This window comes from Simochromis diagramma, unplaced genomic scaffold (genome assembly GCF_900408965.1).
Source record: "Simochromis diagramma unplaced genomic scaffold, fSimDia1.1 OVJJ01000419.1, whole genome shotgun sequence".
Lineage (NCBI taxonomy): Eukaryota > Metazoa > Chordata > Actinopteri > Cichliformes > Cichlidae > Simochromis > Simochromis diagramma.
The window spans coordinates 2208089-2229864 of record NW_024387244.1 but is presented as its reverse complement, the minus strand read 5'-3'; the positions used below and the strand labels follow the sequence as shown (position 1 = coordinate 2229864).

The 21776-nt window shown below is 40.6% G+C and overlaps 1 protein-coding gene across 2 annotated transcripts; it reads right to left on the bottom strand.

Moving 5' to 3' along the window:
- Positions 1-7036: 7036 nt before the first annotated feature.
- LOC120747318 (diencephalon/mesencephalon homeobox protein 1-B-like) lies at positions 7037-13167 on the bottom strand. 2 transcript variants are annotated; one of them, XM_040053100.1, is made up of 5 exons: positions 12894-13167; positions 10669-10836; positions 10320-10498; positions 9005-9440; positions 7037-8813 (listed from the first exon to the last, which is right to left on the bottom strand). In XM_040053100.1, exons 2-5 carry the CDS (start codon positions 10820-10822, stop codon positions 8395-8397), a joined length of 1188 nt encoding a protein of 395 aa, XP_039909034.1. In that variant the 5' UTR covers positions 10823-10836; positions 12894-13167; the 3' UTR covers positions 7037-8394. The 2 variants fall into 2 exon arrangements, with proteins under 2 accessions (XP_039909034.1, XP_039909035.1); XM_040053101.1 differs by lacking the exon at positions 12894-13167 and having other exon boundaries at positions 10669-11486.
- Positions 13168-21776: the final 8609 nt, after the last annotated feature.

The following is a 21776-nucleotide window of genomic DNA, read 5'->3' as shown; positions in this document are numbered from 1 at the left end:
ACGAGGGACAAAAACGTTAAACACTGTAGCAAAAGTAATGCCTGAGCATTTGTACCCTGACGTCAGGGTACAAAAAACAACAGCTTTTCTTTCAACTGATTTGCACGGGAAAAAATTTGATTATTATCCACAGCAAAAAACTGTTAAACTACGACTCTTCTTTCTCTCTTTCCTGTACATCTAACATCAGCTGTTAACATATATTATGTTTAGCTTGTGGTAGATTTATGTGTCCTTTGAATTACCCCTGTTCAGTAAACTGTTCTGTTGAACTGTGCCAATATTTAATAAACTCCCTTCACCTACACAAACGCGCATCCTCGAGGCACCCGAGGACGCGCGTGAAGGCACAAAACATCTTCCTTTACCTTCTCCCCCCTCCACCTCAGCCTTTCCATCACTGTCCCACAGATGAGCGCAGATCATTTTCATTCATATTGTGAGTGATTGTTACACTGATGATAACAGGAAAAAGAAAAGAGATAAAGGAGACTAATGACACATGGCGCCTCCATCTCCAAGGCCAGCGCACCATGTCGTCATATTGTGATTACCCTGTGCTATTGTAAATATGTGTTTCTCTTAGGCTTACATAAATTTACATATGTTTTAAAACTCTCCTGGGATGGGAAACCATTAGGGACAATGTTAGCGTTTTCCATTATAGGCACCCACGTTTTCAGTGCTGTTTCACAGAATGGAAATGGCCATGCGCATGCAATAGAGGAAGGAGGGCACATTAGGCGAGAAGGAGAGCTGGAATTGAGAGGTTGTTCTTAGCATTATCTGAGGCACATAGAGAGAGAGTGTGTGGCTCTTGCTGTGCTACTCAGTCAGGGAGCATTAAGCTTTAAGAGGCAGTGAAGAGTCTCAGGTCTTCTGAGGGAACTTGACATTGTTCATAAATCCCTCAGGATCTGAGACAGAAGTAATGGTACACACACACACACACACACACACACACACACACACACACACACACACACACACACACACACATACAAGTGCCTGATTTCAAATTGACCTATTAAATACAATTTTGCAGACATTACGATACATTTAAATATTATTTTTGTCCAGCATTGTGAAAAAAATATCTTCGTTTTATTTTTTAAAATACTATCGAAACCTTTTCCCTTTGATTTTTTAATTTTAGCACTAATATTTTGGGAAATGGATAAAAATGTTCTTTTGTAAATGGTAATGTGTTATGTGTTTAGTCATTAGTAGTAACTTAAATTTTGCTGTTATTGGCAGCTTTCTGGAAATCATTGCAGATGAAAAATTGTTGTTTTCAGCTGATGCAACGAAAATTAATATTTTAATTTGGCCCAATTAATATAAGCTCTCCTGGATAAATGTTGAATATCAATACCTTTGGAGAAAATAAAAAGCATTTATTTTCTTTGGAGAATGCAAAGACTTATGAGTTTATAAGTAGTACAATGGCTATTTCAGTTATTGTATAATAACTGCTTATTAAACAATACAATACAATGCTTTTATTGTATTTTATTTTGGACGTGTCATGTGGTTTGAAGTTTCCACTGTGCTGAGAACCAGGCAGGTTTTAGCAAGAACCCCCTTCCCCAGCCGCCAGCACTGATAAAAGAGGAGAAAGAAATTGATAGCAAATAAGATTTAAAATATGTTGTGCAAAGAGATGGAGCATGGTGTTTCTGACTTCACAGGTTTGTGGCTGCAGGTGTAGCTATCACATCAGTGTTTTTGATACCGGGTAGTGCACAGATGGGGAAACTCCAATAAAGCTCATATCTTGTTGTATCTTGTTGTAGCATACATAGGCTTGTAATACACATATGCCATAAAATTACATTTTAATCCTGGTAAATTTTGTCATTTCCTGTAACTGAATTCTGCACAGCTCCTTTCTAAATTTGAACAGGTGTGCGACTGCAACTGTCCAAAAAACGTATATACATCTGCATCGCCAACACAGCAACTAGTTTTTTACACTTTTTAAAGTAATTAACAAAACCCTGTGCATTTGCTAATCATAGTCTTAAGGATTAATACCATAATGTTTTCATAAAAGCTACTGAATATAGCACCAAAACTTGAAAAAGAAAATAAGTGAAAGAGAAGGAACCTGTTGTAATCACCTAGTGAAAGCATCCAGTGGTCTTCACAGTCAAGACAGTGCCAGGTGTTATTCTCATGTAACGTCTCATTGATAAGAGCAGCAAACACCTCATTTACAGGAACCTTAGGCTATAAGATCAGGTACTTTAAAAGCCATCCAAACACATTCAGACCCTGCCTGTGAGCCAGCAAATAAAACACCTTGATATCACCACAACTAAACTAGGATGATTCTGTCTTAATGTCCCATTTCAGGGACCAAGGAGCCCATAGTCTTTATGGCTCCACAGAATTGCAGGAAGTAATGTTTGACACAGCAGGAGTCCTGCCTTTCAGATGATCAAAGTGACAAGTTCATCCTGCAACCAGAGCCACTTACAGGCGACATCAAGAAGCAGCAAGATTGGCAGCTTTTAGGTCCTTGGTCCATTTCATCAGCCATTACTACCAGCAGTGGCGGCATGCTGTGGAGGACTAGTGGGAGGAGGGGAAGGCAGATTAACAGACAGCTGATACAGGTGTATAGGCGGTATCAAACAGCAGCTCTGTCAATACTGCAGGCTTCAAAATTCTTCAGATGGGGCTGGGATCCCTAAAGTATGCCCACTGATTTCACTATGACAGGATTAACTGGGAGCTTCATATGATTTTCTCAGATTCTGTGACTCAACAATTCAGTGATCCACGTTCTATCGGCTTTAAAGGCCCCTATCCCAAGTTTCAAAAGCTTACCCTTCGGACAACGAATGCTCTTTTTCTCCCATGGTTCCGCTTTTCCTTTTTCGCTGCATTCACGTGTTCATCAACCCCCGCATCTTTGCCAACTCTCCCATCCTCCTTTCTCTGCACATCTGCTAGGTTTGGGTTTTCCTTTCTTCCCTCCAGCGCCTTGCTTGGCCCAAGGCCCTTATAGCCAAATTGGTTTACATTGGAGAGATAAATGCTCTGCAAATGCGCTTAAATGCGTACAGTAAAAAATGCAGACAGTGCGTGTCAGGATTATCACCCAAGTCAGGGGGAGAAAGGAGAGCGTCTCTGTAGCACAAAGCTTGGGAGCCAGAGTGAAGCCTGCAGATACAGTCCGTCTCATCCACTTCTCAGGAGAAAGAGAGGAGGATTTAGCATTTGCATGCTAGTCTGTAATTCCTAGCATTATATAACTTGTCGCCAACAATCAAACTCCTGTGGTATTGTGAAAGTATTGTTTCACATGGGTGAGCAAAGTGCGGAGTTTCACTTTGGGGGAAGGTGTTTTTTCGTGGTGCTGTACAGTGGCAGTTGGTCCAAGATGCATCCCGGAGACCACCCTGTAATCCCAGTTGGAGTAGCTATTCTTCAACACAGCCTGAGGCCCAACTAGAGAACATGCACTTAAAAATCCTGAAAATATACAGCTTAGCGCATAAATGACTTACTTGGGCGTGTGATATGTTCAAAGGGCAATTTAAAGATTTTTCACCAGAGATGAGGGATCAAGGATTTAGCACATTATAGCTACTTATGCTGTTCCCCCTGTGTGAGTGTGCCATGTCCACATCTGTAAATAAATCATATTGCATGAGTTCTTGTTGCGCTCAGACTGTGATGTGGGTGCTGTAACAATACAAGTTGCCTTTATAGGCTACTGACAAAGAAACCGTGACGCTCAGTGTGTGTTCTTTCTTTGAACTTACACAGTTTATATTTATTGGGATGGTGAAACACTATGAAAATGAACCCTTCACTTGGTTAAATGTCTTTAACACTTTGCTAAGCTTATTCAGTATTTGTATTCAGAGATGGGCTGTAACGCGTTACTGTAATCCGATTACTTTGTTCAAGTAACAGGTGATGTAAGGGATTGCTATTGCAAAAAAATAATTAGATTACTGTTACTTTCCCGTAAGCACACTGCGTTACTGCGTTGCTAAACTGTCGTGATTTTATTTGTGAGAGTGTCTCATGACAATAACGTAACCGCGTGTGACAGACATGTGCAGGTCAACAATGGATAATATGGAGCGCGGGAGAGAGTACGACCATGCAGCGTTTAAAGTGTGGACGTACTTACATTACTTTAAGTTTTAGTCTGTAAAAAGTGACAAAAACATTAGCGTCCGCTGTACGCGCGTGGGAGGAAAGCTTCTTTCTGCAGTGAAAAATTAAACTTCAAATCTGAGCGAGCACCGAGCACGCTGCCACGGGAATGTGACATTCATAGACAAAGCACCCCCCCACTGACATGACCGCTGTATTCAGGTGGTGTATCATGTTTTTAAAAAGTAACTAAGTAACTAATTACTTTTGAAAATATGTAATCAGTAAAGTAATGGGATTACTCTCTTGGAGAAGTAATCGGTAATTAGTAACTAATTACTTTTTTCAAGTAACTTGACCAACACTGTTTGTATTATATCAGCGGTCCCCAACCTTGGGCCTCGGACCGGTACCGGTCCGTGAGTCGTTTGGTACCGGGCCGCGAGAGTTGCGGCTCAGGTGTGAAATGTATGGTTCTCAGTGTTTTTATCGGTTTTCAGCGTTATTTTGTTATCGTTTTTATCGTTTACTCGGTTTTCCTGGGTCTTTTCACGTGTGTTATCAATAAATCTTCTTTTTTCGGTACCGGTACTGGTTTTATTTTGGTGTATTTATCCGCGACACCTTAAAGGCCGGTCCGTGAAAATATTGTCCGTGGGGCAAAAAAGGTTGGGGACCGCTGTGTTATATGACACACACAAAATCCTGTTTTTAATTTCTGTGTCCACTTTTTATGTACAGTCTATAGGACTGACATCATCATTTCCATGTTTACAGCATTTTCACTGCTAACAGAGAAGCATTATTCTCTAAGGTAATGTTAAAGCATATTCAGTTTGATGTTGTTTCCTTTCTGGCACTGTTCAGAAATGACAAATACAAGATTTGATGCACAGGGAAAAGATGCAACAACTCAAGTGAAGCCACTTCCAATGACAATGTTCAGACTCACATATGAAGAGTGCAAAGCTGTAATGGTTTGGGCTCAACATATGGTTTCCCATTGTATTGTGTACTGCAAAGTTTACTTTAAATGCAATTGCATGTTTTAATAACATTTTTAAAGTTTTCAGTGTAACTTAAGGAGCCCATTACAGGCTATGCGCTGTAAAACAAAAATAAGCTTATCTACACAGAGGCATTATCTTAACCTCAGAAAGCCTACAAGTGTAAAAGAGACATGCTTCTAAGACGCTGTGCCATCACAAGGTGAAAGAGCCTTCACTTTGCAAAGGCAGGCAGGCAGGGCTTATACAAAGTGAAGAAACAGCTTTCTTCCTTCCCACCTGCTGCTGCTGTCGTCCCCTGGGGGACACGAAACTGCTGTCCCTGTCTGCTAGCATCAGTGTAAAAACCCTCCACATGCTCTTCTGTTTGGATTTGGATGTAAAACTCCCAAGAAAGACCAAAAGCAGCCCCCCCCCCCCCCTTCTCCAGCCTCTCCCCCCCCAAAAAACCTTTTTCTCATCCCCCTGACCTACCCCTCCCTCCAAATCAATGCAGTCCTCCCAGACCTCCCAACACAAAGCCCTTAGAGCAAACCCAGCACAGAAATCATAGCACACCATTCAATCATTGTTTTTTCCCCTCTCTCACCCCTTTTATGGTCCCACTAAAGGTTTTAACCGGGCAGAGAAGGAGGGCTGTCACTGAGGAAACCTTAGCCCATTGATGAAGTGACAGGAGCTGCCAGAATATGATCCTAATCCTGTTTCCAGCATTCTTTTAGCCTGCTGGCATCGCAATTCCTCCACACATTCTCTGAGCTGTCAACTAGGAAAATCCCTCTAATAGCGCATTGCCCAGATACACATCAAAGAGCTCCTGGAAACCTTCAGCGGCTTAGCTGCCATAGACACACTAGCACACACAAACACACCATTCCCAATAACTTACATCCACATGATCTTTAGGAGCACACAAAACCCAGATGTCCGTGGAAAATTGACCACATATTTAAAGTAATAAACCAAGGATATTGGAATGAGTGATCTTTGCGCCCCCAAAATTATTTTTACACGCTGTAACCATGCCCTATTTTAAAACAGCCACCTACCTTTTGCTAGTCAGAAAGTGATATAATCTTTATGGTCGTGGATTTACGGGGCAGGACAGAGCAGGGGGAAAACAGGTGTCTGAACTTTGCTGACTCTAGAAACCCTTTTAGCCCTATTTTATCTCATTCTATTCTTACTTAATCCATCGATATTCCAACCAAAGGTAATCTTCTTATGGCGAAGCATTCTGTTTCGGTGCAGCCAAACCTCTGCTGACAGGGTGGGGGAAGAGGGGAAGCAGCGAAAGAGAGCGTATGAGGAGTGGGTGGGTGGATGGTGGATTGGGAGACTCTTTAGGGCCTGACACTGTGCTTCAGTCATTTCATTTGGGATTAAATCTTCTGCGGTGAGTGAACAAGTGGCAGGTTCTCCCCTATCTGGTGTGTAAACCTCAGCATGAACGCTGGCGGGCCCCCTGTGGATAAATTATTTATGGATCATCAAGGTGTCTTCAATAAAACAGGAACTAAAATTTAATTTTTACTATAAAAAAGTGAAGGTAAGTTTTCTGAAATTTCAAACCATTTATTATGAGCTAGACTTTCTCTGGTCTGCACAATCTAATCCAAGCCCACCCTTGTTTTGTTGCCAACTTACTCTCATTGGAAAGTAATGTCTGTGAGAGGGCACGGTAACTGGTTCAATATCCTGGTTAGAAAGTAAATGGCTTTCCTGGTCTTCTTCAGACTCACCTTTTGGCTAACTTCTGTCAACTCATCCCACAAGAGTTTTATCATGTATTTTATGAAGAAATTGATTTTTTCTCAATGCCACATTTTCTTAATAAATACTTAATTACCTAATAAATAGCTGGTTTGAAAGTGTTAATGAAAAAATACAGACAGACATTTTCATGCTGTGAACATAAGTCATTCTTATGTTTTGATTTATTCCCTTGCATTGAACAGATAAATTACTCACATTTAAAACAAATGAGAAATACATGTTTTCAATGTACAGTCATATAATACATAGAGAACTGGCCTGTGCATTTTTCTGCTGAAGCCGCCGGCTCAGGAAAAGTGGTGAGTTCAGTCTGACAAAAATAAATGTTGGCGGTGCGAAATTATTTTTAACTGCGCCTCATCTGCAGATTCTCCTCTTTGCTTCATTTTCTCTGTTAGGTCCTTTGCTTAAAGCCAAAACTGGAAAATACATGGGCTACTTCCTGTTAAATCCTTTAAAAAGAAGAGAAATGGAGGTATTCCTTACTCAGGAAGGTGGACAAATACTGAAGGATATTTACAATGCTCAATGGATTCTTGAAAGCTGACCTGAAAGCTCTGACTGTGAAAGTCATCTATCAAGAAAAATGTATTTGGTTGTGAGATTATAGTAACCAATTTGATATCAGAACTTTACCCTGCTGCCAATGCCATGTCAACTATGTCATGTGGCCATAAGCCATGCTTCAGTGGGGTACAAGCATGCATAGTTCGAGTTCTTGTAGGATTATAAGATTTTTTTATATATATATCTTTCATATCTGTCCTGGAATGAGACTGACAGCTCTGGAGTTCAAGCCTTCCTGCAGTGACTTTATAGAAGAAGCTTAAATCATAGTGAACAGCTGGCATTAGAACTTCCTGATTCTATTGACCAGGTGGTGTCAAATGCAAGCAAGTGCTAAACAGTGCTGTTCAGTCACAGCTTCAGTCCAGGTGGGATTTTCATTAAGTCCGTTGAGTTCTTGTCATAATCGTATTTTCTCTTCGGTCTATCCAGCAGAGATGTTCTTTGTGTTTCCGCGTGCTCCCAGCAGTGAGCCGCGTGCTCAAATGATGGTGTTGAGGATAAGGGCAATACATGGACTGACAACCCTGGCACTCAGTTAAAGGAGAGCCCCTAAAACATGCTTTATGCTCTTTTGGTGTGTACTTACAAATACTTTGAAACTGGGTTTATTTAAAATCGACAAAAGAGCAAACAAAAAACCTCAGCTGTGCAATTAATTTGTATGAGCACAAATTTGAAATGTGGGCAGACTTTGTGATTCTCATTACAACATCTGAAGAGCAAATAATCTTGACATTAAACTGGAGAGGGTTCTACTGCGGTTTTGGAGGTAATTCTGAATTCTGGGTGGACACACAAAGTTCTTTTGCTGGTTCATGAGAGGTCAGGAGGAGGTGTTGTTAGGTCACCTCCTGTGCAGGCCTCCATTCTGTAGCGTAGTCCCTGACCTAGAGGCCAAGCACGTACAACGAGCAGCCAAGCTTCAGTTGGGGAGTGTATCCAATCCCAGCGAGGCCGCATGCTGCTTGGCCCTCAGACGGAGGTTTTCGATGCTGGTGGTCTTGCTGTTGAGGCTTCCTGGGAGGTTGCCCGGCGCTGCCTGCAACAGTGGGTTGTTCCATACCTGCTGAGCCTGCGACAGGGTCTGGTAGTAGGACTGGCAGGGCAGCGACCCCAGTGGGGAAGGCATGTTAACGTTCATGCCCAGGTAGGGCAGACTGGACGGCGTGCTCATGTCAAACGATGGGTAGTGCACCAGGTTGTTGGTGGCCGCCATGTGTTGCCGAAACTGCTCCTGCAGGCGAAAGAGACTGAGAGGAGACGAAGCGTAGGAGTTGCTCTGCGCTAGACCACTGCTTACACTGCTGGAGGAGGGCAAGGCGGGGGAGCTCAAAGGAGAATCTGGAAGACAGGAAGCGAGAAGGAGGACTTCAGTATGTTTTGACGCACCTTTTGCATGGATAGCTTCTGTATATACCGTCCATTTGAATGAATTCTATAAAACTATCTCGCACATGGATGGATTTCTAAAATAAAGTAATTGATTAGAGACTACAAAAGAAAGACAAACTGAATATGTTTGTTTTTTTTACCTGAGCTTGGACTCAGCCGTTTACAGGATGGGGAGCTGCTCCCTGTCGGCAGTCCCCCCTCCCCCTGAATCTCCTCCCTGAGTTTCACCCTCGTCTCTCCTCTTATTTCGTCCTCCTCTCTGTCAGCATTATCTTCTGCTGCTGACTCGCTGTCTGATGGTTCAGGGGAGGTGACGTTTACTTCCACGCTCATCTCGCCAGGCTGGGGCCGTGCTGCTGCCTGCCTCTCTGTCTCTGAGTGAGAGGATGAAGAGGAGGAGGGAGGAGGAGGAGTGCGAGTCTCAGGAGCCAGGGTAGTGGCAGTAGTGAGATCATTCTTGGAGTCCTCTGTAGCACCTTCGGCAGCTCCTTGAGTTTCTTTCTGTTTCTGGAGCTGCTCCTTTTGCAAGCTGCGCTGCTTCTTACGAAACTTGGCCCGACGGTTCTTGAACCAAACCTGGCAGATAGAAAAATAGATAAGTGCCTGAGTAAAAGAGTAAAAATACATTAAAAGTTAATATTCTAATATTCTTCTTCTTGTGTGTTGTAAAAATTTAGTATGGCTACTATGGCTCTTTGGACAAACACCCCTGATGTGGTGCACATGTGAAAAACTAAACTGAGCCTCAGGAAATTCATCGTCTACCAAAGCAAATGTCCTGTTGTACAATTTTAATGAAAAGGATCCAGTCAGTCTTTCAAGCAGGCGTGTAAATAATGAAAACAGCAGGCCATTTCACCAATTTCATTTTTATTTTTAGATTTTGCAGGGTCTAGAACGTCACGCCAATGAAAAACTGTAGTCTTACAAGACTCTTATTAGAATACCTTGATATTTTTTCTGATATTTAATGAACTGCTTTTGCCTTGATCTGTGATAAAGTGAGTCCTACTGACTGAACGCTGTGCATTTCTTAAAACATTTACTTCTGCAGAAGCTTCTGGTCTAGGTCTAATTATGGTTAAAGCATGATCTTAAAAGCTGTGTTATCCAAGATCTTTTACGTGGCTTTTTACCAAGAGAAAAACTACGAAACGAACACCTTTTTGCGCACCCACCTGACTAACCAGGGAGCCTCTTGGCAGGTGGGCTTTAAAAGATACAAAAGGCTAAATCTGAGTATGCCAGAGTTTCAAACAGAGGTGAAAAGCAGTGCACTGTATAAGAAAACAAACGTAAGACTATCCTTATAGGATAGTGAGTCTGAAAGAGCACAGTATCGGCTCTTAAACAGCGAAAAACGACCATTCATATCACGTGACTGCCTTATTTCACATTTTTAATAGCGAAATGAGACTGCTAGACAAATGCATTTTGGGTTTGTTTTTTTTTTACCTGCACACGTGCCTCGGGCAGGTTGGTGCACATGGCCAGGCGTTCACGCATCACCACGTCAGGGTAGTGCGTCTTCTGGAAGGTTTTCTCCAGAGCTTCCAGCTGTTGGGCGGTGAACGCTGTCCGACTGCGCCGCTGCTTTCGGTGCTGGGAGCCATAGCGGGCCTCAAGGATAATGTCTTGAAATGTACAGCCGTTGAGAAACAAGAAACATGACCAGTTTAATTTAGGGACAAGCTAAACGTTCACGCGAGCACCTTCACGTGCCAGGGTCACATAAATATAATAACTTATCTGAGAACGGGAGGAAGTGACGATTTGGGATAGAAAATGAGCAACTGAGTCTTACCAGCCAGTCTCTCCGCGAGAGTGAGCGCGTGCACCGAGGGCCTGTAGTCAGGCGCGTGCTGTGCTTGCTGCGCCGCCTGCTGGTGAAGGTTGTACATGGCGCTCAGTGAATTCATGGCGTGCAGAGAGTAGCCGTTCACTCCGTAGTGCTGCATGACCGGCGAGCTGACTGAAGAGTCACAAGCTGCTGTGAGTTTCAGGCCTCGGAACAAACAAACTTACTTCTAAAGAAAAGTTTAAGCTCCAGGAGGCCATTTCTTATTTTTTATTTTTGTGTGCGTCTTTGTTCCGAGAGGAGAAAATTAAATGGCAACAGGTGAAAGACAAGCTTTAGACTCCCGCCAAAGGGAAGATGGTTCATTTTATAAAAGGATAACAAAGCGAATAACTGATAATGATTTATGAGTTAATATACAGTTAGAATTTTCAAAGAACTTTCATGTGTGTCGTCAGATCCGCACAAATGTAGCAAAGTAAAACGAAAAACTGAAAGAAACTAAATCAATTTAGTCAAAAATATCATCAAAAACATAGAAACTAGAAAATCGATAACTTTTATATTACATTTGATTAAGATTTTTCAATTTTTATTAAAGACCCCAGCACCAAATACTTTTTGTTCAATTTAGTGTTGAGAAAAGTCGTAAAATAGATTCTCCATTGATCTCATTGCTAATAATCTGCTTTGTATTTTGCTAATATAAAGTGTTGTTTCAGAGCAAATGTATTTTTTAAAGTAGTGTATAAAGTAGAATTTTCGATATCGGCTTTTTTGGATTGTTGCATTATTCTGTGGCTTTTTGTGGTGATTTTACCTTATTATTATTAGTATTGTAATACAGTTGTGTAGAATCATTATTACTGAATTATAATACAGACATGTATTATTATTATTATTATTATTATTATTATTATTATTATTATTATTGTAATACAGTTCTGTAAAATCATTATTACTGAATTATAATACAGACATGTATTATTATTATTATTATTATACAAGTCTGTATAATAATAATAATTATTATTATTATTATAATAAATTAAAGTGGTTTAATTTGTATCCAAAAATATTCCAGTGAAAATTATCTTCAGTATTTTTTATCCACGGTCTGGGTTTGAAATGGGCTTTTACACTGAATATATTTTAATCATGATTATTATTGTTATTAATATTTTAAAGGTTTATTTTTGCGCGCTCGCAGTTCACGGTAATCGCTGCCAAACCTCTGCAGTCTGCACCGGCAGAATTGCGGGAAAATATTTACTTTGCTCCCTGTGAGTTCGCCTCGAGTGGGAGCCGTTTATTTCAATCTGTGGCGGGTCCCAGGTCGGTTCCAAGCGCCTAGAGGCTGACGGCGACGTGTGACAGGTCTGCGGTGAAATATGCACAAGATCCCCGGTTGGACTCCTGTTTAATGTGGGTGCAAATAGGTTTCAACTATACAGGACTATTAATTTATCATCAGGCCTGACACGTGAAACGTGGGCCCCGGTGGGCGTGTGTGTGTGTGTGTGTATATAAATCACTGTTTGAGAGGAAACCGTGTAACTAATACAAAATTTTCTTTCGCTTTTAATTTTCTTTTTCTTTTTGGCTGTTTCATTGCATTATTTTGCTAAATGAGCCTCTGGCTGGAAGCATGTAATCTGCTAGTTTTCCCCACATCTACAGCTTAAAAATTCAACATAATGCACTTCTTTCAGGACAATGTCACGATGCCTCGGGCTCTGATTTAAGTCTAATTATGCTAATTGCCGTGGATTTATGAGTTATACTGCATTTACTAAAGAGTGCCTTGGGGCCGTAGTTCTGTATGCGTGGCGTCAATCCATCACCATTTACAAACTGAAAAGGCAGAGAGAGCGAATGGGAATCATTAACCTACGGAAAATTAACAACATGGAGTAACACACCGAGAGGAACCGAGGGATCTTCTGACAAATCCTATAACACCGCGTGTTATTTTACAGTCAGAAATAAAGGGAAACCGAGCAAACACGTGCTGTTATTGACCGCTGCCACTGTTTATTTTGGACACCTCGAGATCGCTGCACTTTGGGAATCATTTCTATCAGGAAGTTTGGAACACGATGTAAGCGAAGACAAAAACAGAAGAGACAAGGCTAAAAACAGTTTTAGTTTAAACGTTTGTGTAGTTTAAAATCTAAAACCTGTAGGAAAATGATCTGTAATGCCCAACTTGCGTTCAGCAAACTTCTTACCTCTCTGTCTTATAGAAATTTCTCAGCCGAATATTCGCCTTTCAAATCTTCTGCTCTAAAATCCCCAGGTGGTTGATCATCTTATTCAGTTCATTACAGTTTTTCATTCAGCCAGATATCCTGAGAATATTCCGGTCTGTCCGCTCCGTGCACCGGCTCGCTTCTCTGCTTGAGGGAGGATGCCGAGCTGCCATCTATCGGCCTTTAAAGCGCTCCGGGTGGGGTCACCGGGACGCCCAGACGCTTTCCTCTCTGTGCCAATCACGTCGCTTTCCTCATCCACCCGCCCCACCTCTCTTCTATACACCTCAGTTTGTGGGTGAGTGCTGCACCGAGGTGCCGCTGTACTTGTTTTAACACGTTCTGTCACATTAGACAATTATTATTACTATTATTATGATCATTATTATTATAGGTCCTCCTTGTTTTAAGCATATCGCTCGCAGGTGACCGTGATGATGAAATGCGTGTTGCTTTTTGCAGGCTGACGAAGTTTCATCTTGATAACTTAAAGTTGTTTTGCACAAATGTAAAGAGAAAATTACGCGACAGCGTGAGTTTGATTTCATAATTTCAACATCACAGGGTTATTCTGAGAATTTGTTGCTGAGTAAGCGCTTAAACCCACTTCAAAGGGGAACCTGTACTTGTTTTCATTTCTAATTCTCAGTTGCCATTCTCTACTTTTAATTTTAGTATGTTTCATGCTGCTTTATTAAAAAAAAATTTTTTTTTAGAAAATTACTTAATCCACTACAGAGAGAATACAAAAATAAAAAAGTCCATCTAAGCTTCCGTTTGTTCGCCTGTCAGTGATGCTTTCTGCATTGATTTTTAGCTCCAAACAACCTTTTAAAAAACAAAATAATGAAAACAAATCCGAGATAATCTAGAAAGTAAACATTTGCTTCAGATGATCTTTAATGTTTGTAAGAAATATGAGCTGATTTAGATGAAACTCATAAAAATCAGCAAAAGGGAGGGGGGAACGTTAATCACACGGGTCTTAATGAAATGATATGCAAATGACGAGAAGCTACTGGCCTTTGCTACCCTCTTGCAGTGACTACAGCGACTTTCAGGTTAATTCCGTGCATTAATTTTATTTTCCTGCTGCCTGGCAATGACTACATTTTTTGGTCGGAATGCAGCTGAGATGGAGAGATGCGGGCTGGGCTGCACTGCCTCCAGCAGCTCCCCGGCCCCGAGGGATTTAGGTTAGGATTGGGTAGACAAGACGCCATTTCACCCTCCAAAAAATGTCTTAAAATGACTGCTGGTAAGAGGATTAAAACAATAATGCCCCTCTCTTCTTCTTCAAGGTTTTTAGAAAAGATTTCTTCTTCCGAGGAAAAACCGTTTAGGCTGGAATTAAGGGCAGAGAAAGTAGCCTTTTAATGTAAAGCTTGCATATTTTGTTGAATTTTCTCCGAGAGTGAGGGAGAAAGACGAAGGTGGGCTGGGAGGGGTTAAAATCCTAAATTTGATCTTTGCTCACCTTCACTCATAGAACTTTAGACGTCTGAAAACAGGCTGTATGCGCCTTATAGCTCACGTCAGCGCGTTTGAGCAAAGATCAAAGTCCCTCTTTAGATTTTTCATGTTGTTGAGCTAAGGCCGGTGTCTTATAGAGCTTAATCGAGAAAGTGCAGAATATGAAAAAGCAACAATAAAAATCAAAGATTTATAGCAACAAGTGGGTTTCACTGCGCACATGGGTCTTAAAAACCTGTTAGCTAAACATAAGTTCCGATTTCATATATATATATATATATATATATATATATATATATATATATATATATTCCGAAGCTATGTTTTGACCTGTGCCTTTTTTTGCCGGAGAGCATTTGGGCAGAGAGGAGAAGAAAAATCGGATTAACTTGTGAACCGATGAAAATAAGAACTTAAACTGGAGGTAAATCTGTCCAGTGTCTCTTTGTGGGAACCGTTTCTAAAGCAATTAAAGCGAGAAGGAATTCCTCTCAGCTGCTCTTCCTCAAATCAGCTTTTTTACGGAACGTATAATGCGGGCTAATGTCCAGCATGGCTGAGGGTTTTAATGCAAGTGTCAAGAGGGCCTGCTATTAGAGTGATATTAGGCCAGTGGAGCAGCAGCCCCTCCCACGCAGGGATTGAATGGACAATAAACTCACTGTGATTTACAGAATTGTTTTTAACTTGTAAAATAACATTTAGACAAATTATAGATGTAATCTTTTAAAATGTAGGTCCTAAAAGTGAAGATGCTTTCAAAATATTGTTATTAATAGTCGTTATGTAGCTATTATAAATTATAAGCTTATTTATCAATTAACAAAAAGGAGTGAAAAACTGTTTTAAAGTAGTATTCGGTGAGATCAGGCCTTTCCCTTAGAAGAGGTGAGTCTGGGTTCTTATTAGCATGTTGCAGAACTTGCCCCAGTTCCTCTGTCTTCTGTTTATTTCTTTAATGTTGGACAGAATCATGATGTTGAGCTCAGGGCTCACACTCGCTGAGGCTCTTCATGACTCTGGACTCACATTTTCAGGTGATGTTTTTTTTTTTAATTTAAGTCAAAATAATAGGCATAATCTCAGTTTTTAAAAGTATTCGACTTCTGGTGCCTAAAAGACGATTTGCACAGGCATGTCTGGATTAAATCCCAACAGTGTGTCTATTGTATGTGGTGTAACAGAGCAATTTAAGAACAAATTAAATGTATATGAATTTGTTTACCTTTCTTACTGGTCTATCATTAAGAGCTTGTGATAAGGGGAGAGAATGTTTGACATTTATAATGAGAAAATGTTTGTTTCATTCAAACGGTTTAATAACATCTAATCTAAATTTCAGATGTGGATAAAACAGGTCATTTGAAACATGACTAATGGGATTATTAATAATGCATTATTATCATTATTATGTATACTGATTTACCTTTAGTGAATATAATGTCTGCTTCTCTGAGCAAAACATCACCAGTCCCAGTGGTGTCACCATTGCTTGTTTAAATGTTCACTCAAGTTTATTCGGTTCTCAACCATCTAAAACTGTAAAATATAAAAACTATCAAAATATTACGATTTATCAGTCAATTGCAAATCATTGACGTTTAGAGAAAAAACCAGTAGTTCCAAATTTGTTATCCCTTGCAGAACCTCACTGCTGTTTTTGAGGCCTAATGATAAAGATTATTCTGAATAAAACCCGTAGTTCACCCCTCGTCATTTACCATTTTCAAACCACACTTCTCATCCTGCTCACCTTCAGGATCTGAGCACTGTTCACCCCAGGCTAACTTTCTAAACCCCAAATTCATCTCAGATTTCTGTGGATTTTATCAGCACACTCATTGTTCTCTGCACTCTGGCTGCATTCAGGCTTTATCATGTTAAAGCCTCTCCTCAGATCTGAGTTATCGCCTTTGCTCTCAATCATCCTCGCGCCTCAAAACTTTATCCCTGCATCAGGACTTTGGCAGCCTGAATCAACGCTCAGCCGAGGAAGCAGCAGCGATTTATAAATCATCTTCAGTTTTTAATCAGGTTTATAACGCATGAGCGTTTGTAATTTCTTCTCCTCAAATGGCTCCCTATATTTCCAAGTGGCATTTTACATCAACTCCAGGAGAAAGTTGATGCCTTCAGCCTTCAGAGCCCATTAACTTTTGTCATTAGGTTTTCTTTAACTTCATGAATATATTAGGTTTCAAACCAGCTGCTCTGGCCGGCACATGCTCTTAGTCAAGGTTAGCTTGTGCTCATTTGGGTAAAATTAATCATTTTGATGTATCGTTTAGAATTGACTGCTTCCATGGGACTTGTGTGACTGGAGTAACAAAGCAACTTGCCATTAGCGATTCTCCAGCTGTGTATTAGCAGGGCGTTCACCTTTAAGACCGTCCTCATATGTGTTGAATACCTGATTTAAATGGACAAATCTCCAGCTCCATAGACTTTGTTTCCAGACTTCATGTATTAAAACACTTATTTTAAAAGTAAACAGCATTCTGTGCGACAAAAGCAAAGCAAAGCATCACATTTAAAATTTAAAATCTAAATCTGAAAACTGCACTAACTGCCTTTTATTTCGTCATGTCAACACATAACTTACACCTTTTTGCATTTATTAACTTGCAATGTTACAAATGCTAAATTGTCAGTGCTCATCACTAATTTGTCTGACAGCTGCCTGTTGCTTACCACATAGCCTACATAGTGTGAGTCTAATAGATCTGCTGTAAACACTGGTGACTTACTCGCCCCTTTTATCGCCAACTCTTTTCATAATACACACAGTTGTCCAATCAGCTGTTAATGTAAAATTATTATTAGTGTACCGTTTTATAGAGTACTCTGCACTCTGTATACACTGACACAATATTAATATGAGATAGTAAAAGAAAGAAAAAATAGACATACATTCAATGCAACTGTCATTTTTCTATGTTATCTAACGCAACTCAAACACCAAAAGCTCAGTCAGAGACTCGGGTGTGTTACCCCAGCAGCTCATGATGTAGCCTCAAGCCTGCAGATTCGACCAGTTAGCGATGTGGTTGTGTTAACCTCACTTCTTCTAACTCCACAACCTTCAGATTTCACTTTCAAAACAGCCTTCAGGCCCACCTGATGCTGACTTAAGTGCCATCACTTAAGAGCTATTTTTAAAATACTCCACAATATCTATAAAAATCTCCCCAGAGTGGAGCATGCATCTGAAACTTTCTACATTAAGCACTTTGGTAGAAACCAAAGTGAGGTGAACAGCGAGCACTGAGATAGAGACACAGTTATTCTCCACATGTGAGGCTGACCACAAGTTGTTCACTCTATTGTTTATCCTTGTATGATCCTGTAGATGCGGCGCACCATGCAGCAGCCAGGGCCGCTCCTCTGAACGGTTTCTGTGGCAGACTTGACATATCGAGGTTGGCAGGTTTGTTTCCTCCCTCTTTCTCAGAACTGGTCTTTGGTTGTGCCCCTCAGGCTGCGGCCCAGCACAAGGGTTCCTATTGTCAAGACCTAATCCAGGGGCTACACAGCTTTAGCAACATGGTGGGATAAAAGCCCATCAAACCACTGCTTTATGGGGGCAAATCTTTCCTAATCCCTCGCTTTATCTAAACAAAAGGAGAGAAACAAGAGGATAGAAAGAAATTGTGCAGACACAGGGCAAGACCGGGAGCTAAGATGCAAAGAAGTAGTTTCACTGGAGAAGCTAACCATTTTTGACAGGCTTTCACTAAAAGACTGACAAAAAACAGACACCAGGATTCCAAAAAGGGCTGTACAGGGTTTTTTTCTTTTCGAAAGTTAAGCTTTAAGATCCTTAGAGGGATATGTTGAAATTAGCGAGATTAAATGCAAAAACCTTAACTATTAAGAGTACTTGGCAGGGGACACCTGTCAGATGGGGACGCTATAAAAATTTGTTCTCGGTTTGCTCGGTTGATGTAAACAAGCGACAACTGTGTGATCTTGAACCTATTCTTTTGCGCTTTTCTCAGACTGCGAAAAGGGAGTATGGGAATTTCTCTTTCCCGCCTCACACACTGCTTAAACCCCCCAGCTCCATCACACCGACTGGGTGTTTCAAACCATGAAGTCTTTACTTTTAAGAACCGAAGTCAGAGAGAATGTATTTCATTTAATGTGTATGGATTCTTTAGCAGACACTAAAATACAGCAACAAATTAATATTTTGATTCAAAGCCCGTTTTTTAGTTTATCTGCAACATCATTGAACTGGCTACTCATGAATTCCTGAAACTTACATCTTCATTATATATATATATATATATATATATATATATATATATATATATATATATATATATATATATATATATATATATATATGTATACGGATACGGACATATATATGTGTGTGTGTGTGTGTGTGTGAGAGGGTGTCGGGGGCAAATCCCCTGACCCCATTTCATGTCTGCTGCCAGTTCCAATTTCTATCTTTGCTCTGTGGCAACTCGCTTCGAATCCCAAGTGTCGCATCTGCAAATGACTGTGAGTTAGAGGCTCCATTTTCTGCCACAGCCAAGATGCTCCACAAGAGGACCATTTGGAGCCCGGCGGTCACAGAGCCGAGCAAAGATTGAGAGCAAGCCAGTTCTGGCTCTATGTACATAAACCACGACAGCCGGGGGGCTTTCAATGTCCCGCTCGCTCTCTCAGGTACATGAACAGAAACACGGTGACATACATAATTCACCACCTGACAGTAAATACACTGCCCTCATCCACACACACAACGATGTTCAGGCTTTTGAGCACAAACTATTTTACGCGCATTATATTCCTTATTTTTATTTGACTGCCCGCCCCCTGCTGGCCTGTGTTGTTGCCTCTCGAATGGGGTAATTAAGAGATAATAGGCTGGGGATGTTCATCAGGGACTGAGTGATTAGTGATTCATTACATAAGCTTAGAATGAGGAATAAGAGAGGAGGGAAGTGGCTGGTCTTGGGTGGGTGGGTTGGGTGGGAATACTGAAACAGCCTGACAAATTGCCGATGGATTTATCCAGTGTAATTAACTATCACCGAGGGAAAGGGCTGGGACTTGGGATAGCAGTAACCTACATGGAGCCATCATACGGAGGGGAAAACTCACCTGCCAGCACCTCCACAGCTCACATATTTATACAGTGTCTCACTACTTTTTTAGTGATTCACAGAATTGTATTCTTTTCCTTTAACGTGCTGCAAGACTTATTATTTCCCCAAATATGTGCTGCTTAGGTATCTGTATAGCCTGTAGCAACTGGGTATTTTCCACCTGAGAAAACTGAGTAAAAACTACAATGGGATCATGCTACCCATGATGCCAGTGAGTGGTCATATTGTACCCATCTTTCAATATATTATTTGTTCAGATACTAGATAAAGATACTTAATATGGAGATAAAGCAATGCATTACACAGCTGAAACCATGACACTGATATTCCTTAAAGGGGAACTTCTTTGTGAGTAGGGAGTCGTTTATCTCATGCTTTTAAGTCAGTAAAACCCGTTCGCGTAAGGATGCATTCAAAAGTGGATGCGTTCTGACACGTCATTTTGATTCATGACTGAAGGTTTGAAAGATCTTCCCACTGGTAAACAGGTGGATGGACATTTGTGGTTTTTCCTGCTGCAGCAGGCGTCTCTCAGATAAAGTTTTTCCAAGGTGTGGATGTCAAAGGTGAAAACAACACCAGTAACATTGTTACATTCTGCTCTGTGATTCTCTGACTTTGACTGATAACCTTCAAACTGTGAACTATGACAGGCCATTAGAGAACTGGTTAACCAACACAAGAATCTGAACAATACTAATTTTCTATAGTCAAAGAGTATTTTGTTTATAATATGCTATGGAAATATGTTGACGAGTTACAATGCTGTCTCCTTAGATTCGTATTTATATACAGTACTAGAAATATACAAGAGCGAATGAGAACACAACCTTGATAGTGTTGTGGGTAGTGTTTCCCCCTCTTGAGTCAAATGAAATGCTTATGAACATCTGTTCTGCAGATAGTTCTGTAAATACATGGACAGACATCATGAGCATCACAGCCAAGCAAGAAACACGCACAACACTCTACAGTTGTGTAGCTGTGACCAAAACTCAATAATCTGAGGGTGTGGTCGAACCCTTGAGTGCTGCGTTTATATGTTATAATGTAGCCATGACTATGAGTCATATATCAAAAATGCTGGCAGGTTTGCAAAAACCGGCACAGAAATTCAAACCAAACTGCTAAAACATTTTCTTTATTTGAGTCTGTTGATTTTTAATGCATATATACATTTAGTGCTATGTTCAGTAGAAATAAAATAAGAAATAAAATTCTATTCTTTGTATGGCACACACACACACACACACACACACACATGGCTTCCATCCACTTCTCGACTGTAATGATAGTATAAAGTAGGAAAGTCTATATTCCTGTCTTCATAGTCCTTCCAAAGCCTGCCTCCCATGCAGGAGTAATCCTCTCTGGTCCATATCAGCCTCACAAAGCAGCACTCACTTACATGGAGAACTTGGTTTTCTCTGTCTGTTTTATCTGATTTGGAAGCACTTAGAAACAGCTCTAAGTCTTTCCTCGATTAAAGGGATGGGGAGAAAAAAAAACTCAGCCGGTGTGATAACCACTTCCCTTATACAAGCTACCGCTCAACATCCAACATCTGTCTATTGTTGTTAAATCTGCTTTAAAGCATCTGCGGGTCATCTGGATTCAAACATTTAGTGAATTGAGGCTCATCTGTTGAGCTTATATCACTCTTGAGTTGCTTTCCTCTCCTCTTTACTAGTGAGAGCCCCTCACGAGAATAACGGCTCTGTTTCAAACACCTCTTGAAAGTTTCTACCTAACGACTAATAACTGAGCAGTAATCGCTTATCTGTATGTGTGCAGAATATACCGTTTTTATTAACAGCACTTATTTTTGCTTACTCACAGCTCCTCACTTATCAGCTTGCAGAGAGTGCAAAGAGTGCAGCACACTGGACTTGTTAAGTCAAGCTCTTTCCCCATAAGCTTTATTATATAGTGTTTTATGAAATGAGCATAAGGGATTGTTTTATTGTTATTTCATAATCTGGATTTATGCCTTGTTCGGCCAAAGCCTTCTTAGAAAGGCTTTGGATTGCCATCAGGACACAGCGACATCCAGCATTAACCCACTGAGTGTCCACGGGGATGCCAACTGAACATGACCACTTACACTGGAGTGAGACAGACTTTGGCAAGAAGAGAAGAGACAATGGTTTAAACTTTGTGGCTAATTATATTTTAATATTTCTCTGTTTGCTCTGAAGGTATAATATATATATTCACAGTTCCTGTGAATAATTTTTTAATATCCACAGGAATAGATTTAACAATA